The sequence below is a fragment of the Notolepis coatsorum genome, assembly GCF_963971535.1.
Source record: "Notolepis coatsorum genome assembly, chromosome: 4".
Lineage (NCBI taxonomy): Eukaryota > Metazoa > Chordata > Actinopteri > Aulopiformes > Paralepididae > Notolepis > Notolepis coatsorum.
This window is the reverse complement of record NC_140168.1, coordinates 84,884,998-84,887,719: the sequence shown is the minus strand read 5'-3', so window position 1 is coordinate 84,887,719 and position 2,722 is coordinate 84,884,998. Positions and strand designations below refer to the sequence as shown.

General features: G+C 45.2%; 1 protein-coding gene across 1 annotated transcript in view; it reads right to left on the bottom strand.

Annotated features, from left to right (window-relative positions):
- Window positions 1–527: 527 nt before the first annotated feature.
- tinagl1 (tubulointerstitial nephritis antigen-like 1) overlaps window positions 528–2,722 on the bottom strand; it is a 125,286-nt gene continuing 123,091 nt past the window's right edge. Inside the window, exon 11 of the mRNA XM_084312010.1 lies at window positions 528–2,598. Coding sequence (XP_084168136.1) covers window positions 2,437–2,598 — 162 coding nt within the window. The 3' untranslated portion in view covers window positions 528–2,436. The remainder of the gene's footprint in view (window positions 2,599–2,722) is intronic.

Genomic DNA, 2,722 nt, shown 5'->3' with positions numbered 1-2,722 from the left:
AATCTACCCCTTCCCCGCCTGTAGCCAGACAGTTATGAAATCGTACGTTCACTCGTTAGAAGTATGTGCATCTTCAGAGTGCCCTCCAAAGCAACTGAACAGAAAGGCTGATACAGTGTGTTATATGAAAGACACTACATAGCATATCTCAAAGCAAGTCATAATAATAATAATAAAGAGTAAAATACAACAACTGCAACAAAAAAAATAACATTTTCACCTCATATTTGTAACACAGTGTACACAGAATGAAATAGATTAATACTATTATAAACAAACGCTCTATTTTATTTTATTTTATTTTTAATTTTTTTTACTATACAGTGGCCCAAAAAACAGCACTGTTTCGTAAAGGCTTGGATAACCCTGGAAGGTCGCCGTGTTTACAATCTTTTTCAACACCTTAACTCGCCATGTCGTCTCTAACAGAGTAAATGTACGGGTCAGGGATGGCAGCATGGTGGTTTAAGTGTGTTTTTATCTTTATTTAAAGGAATGCTTGTTTTTTGACAGGCAGCGGATAGTCATGTTTCAATTCAAAGGCCCGGTCGTACATATTTTACAGGTGATTGCCATGACGACTCATCGTCGACACCCCCCCCCCCCGAGATAAACGCGTGGGCGGGGGAAATTCTCGTATAGGTTCAGCATTTTATATTTCTCAAGGATTTATTTAAATTCTCTGAATGAAGAATTTATCTCAGAATGAAAATGATATGTTTTAGTTTTTTTTGGTGTTTCCCCCCAAAAACATAATCTATCATTTAATAATCAATGAGGGGCTATTATGAGTCATCCACACTTCCAAAATAAGGGTTTCACTCTACCTTTATCATTCCTAAATCCCACCCCGATTCTAATCCCCTAACTTTTCCAGTGTACGATTCAACATTATTGGAATGTGAACTATTGTCTATAGCTATTACTTGTATAGAAATGCCCTCCCTAAGAGAAAAGTGAGGGATCAGCAGACTATGAATATACGTGTAGCAATATATTGACAGTTATGTTTGTGACACACTACATTGTTGCACGATTAAGGCCGTGGTTCATGGTTCCTGCGGTGCGACACGAGCTCCACGATGACAGTGTGCCTGGTGACGAAGAACTGGAGACCTCTTCAATCGGCTAATCATTGATGGAGGTACTTCTATGTTACTACAGCGCTGTCCACATCGTTTCAAATCAAAAGAGGCGCATTTGAAACCTCGACCTGCAGCCCATGTTCGCGGTCGTTTCAGGCCACGAAGAACCGCGAACCGAGCTTTAGAGCGGCTGTTGCTATAGACCTGTTCGCTGTTTACCAAACATACCGCGTTCGAGCCAATCAGAAATACCAACTGAGTCACATGACTAAGTTACCCCCAGACCTGCGCGAGCTGCTGCGCTAAAAGAATACGACGGGGCTCTATGGAGAGGTCGAAAGTGTGAGTCTTTCACCTTTTACATATCTATTCTTTGGCATGGATTGATTGTTTAAATCGCTAGCATGGATAACAAATGCAAATATAGTGTAGTCTGCCCCGTTGTTCTGACCAGGATTATGTAACTTTCTGCTCCGGGGATGCGCGCGCACAGTGAGTCTGACATATACAGCGAACAGGTATATTAGTATGTTTAAAAAGGGACACGGCCCTATTTGGTGTCTAGATAACCCGCGTCTCGGATTTTTCTCTGCTCCAAACTGTCCCCCTGGATTTGGGGCCAGAAAAAAACTGGCAAAGACAATAAGAGAGAGAGAGAGAGAGAGAGAGAGAGAGAGAGAGAGAGAGAGAGAGAGAGAGAGAGAGAGAGAGAGAGAGAGAGAGAGAGAGAGAGAGAGAGAGAGATTACTTTATATATAGGCTAAATGAATGAATGAGTGAATGACATGACAATGAATGACAGAGAAGATGGGAGGATAAGACTGAGTCCCTCTGTCATCATCAGACCGCGACGCCTGTGCATCTCTCGACGTCACGCAGAGGATTCTGGGAGATGTGCTCTTTGGAACAGTAAGGTCCTGAGGTGCGTAAAGCGACATCTTGATGCCAAAGGTCGAGGCGGAATACAAGAAGCCATAGTTTCTTTTCTTAGAGTCTTTTCTTTTTGGTTGCTATAAACTTTGAGTTATGGTGGTAGAGTGGGGATGGTTGCTCCAGTACAAACAACAGTAAAAAGGTGTGGGATTATAGGGTTTTGGGGGGGTGGTGGTTGCGTTGATGCTTGCGTTCCACAGAGTAAAGTATGGCTGAAAGGGGGAAGGAGTCGCAGTTCTGGGGGTTGGTTCTGTGGTTGGATCCCAGCCAGTGGAGTGGATATGCTGGGGTACGTTCAAGCTCTGGGAGGGGGGGGGGGGGGGGGCCTGGTTGTCTGGTTCTCCCCTGGGGGGGTGAGGAGAAGTAGGACAGGACCAGGCAGGGGCCACGGTCGGGGGGTTGGGCATCCACAGAGTCTCTACTTGCGTCTACGTTGGTGCTGGTGGCTGTGCATGTCCTCCATGGTGACCCTGCCCCACACGCCGATCACAAACGCCTCGATCTCGCACTCGTTCTCCCCGCGGGCGATGCGGAAGTAGCCCTTCTCTCCCCAGGTCTTCCCCCAGGAGTTGGCAGCAATCTGGAGAGAGATGATGGAACAGGGCCATGTTACCGACAGGTACTCCGCAAAAAAAGTAAAAAAAATCACAGTATACGTTTTACTCTGTAAGAGCACGGTTGAAACCTTTTAGACCCACAATAAT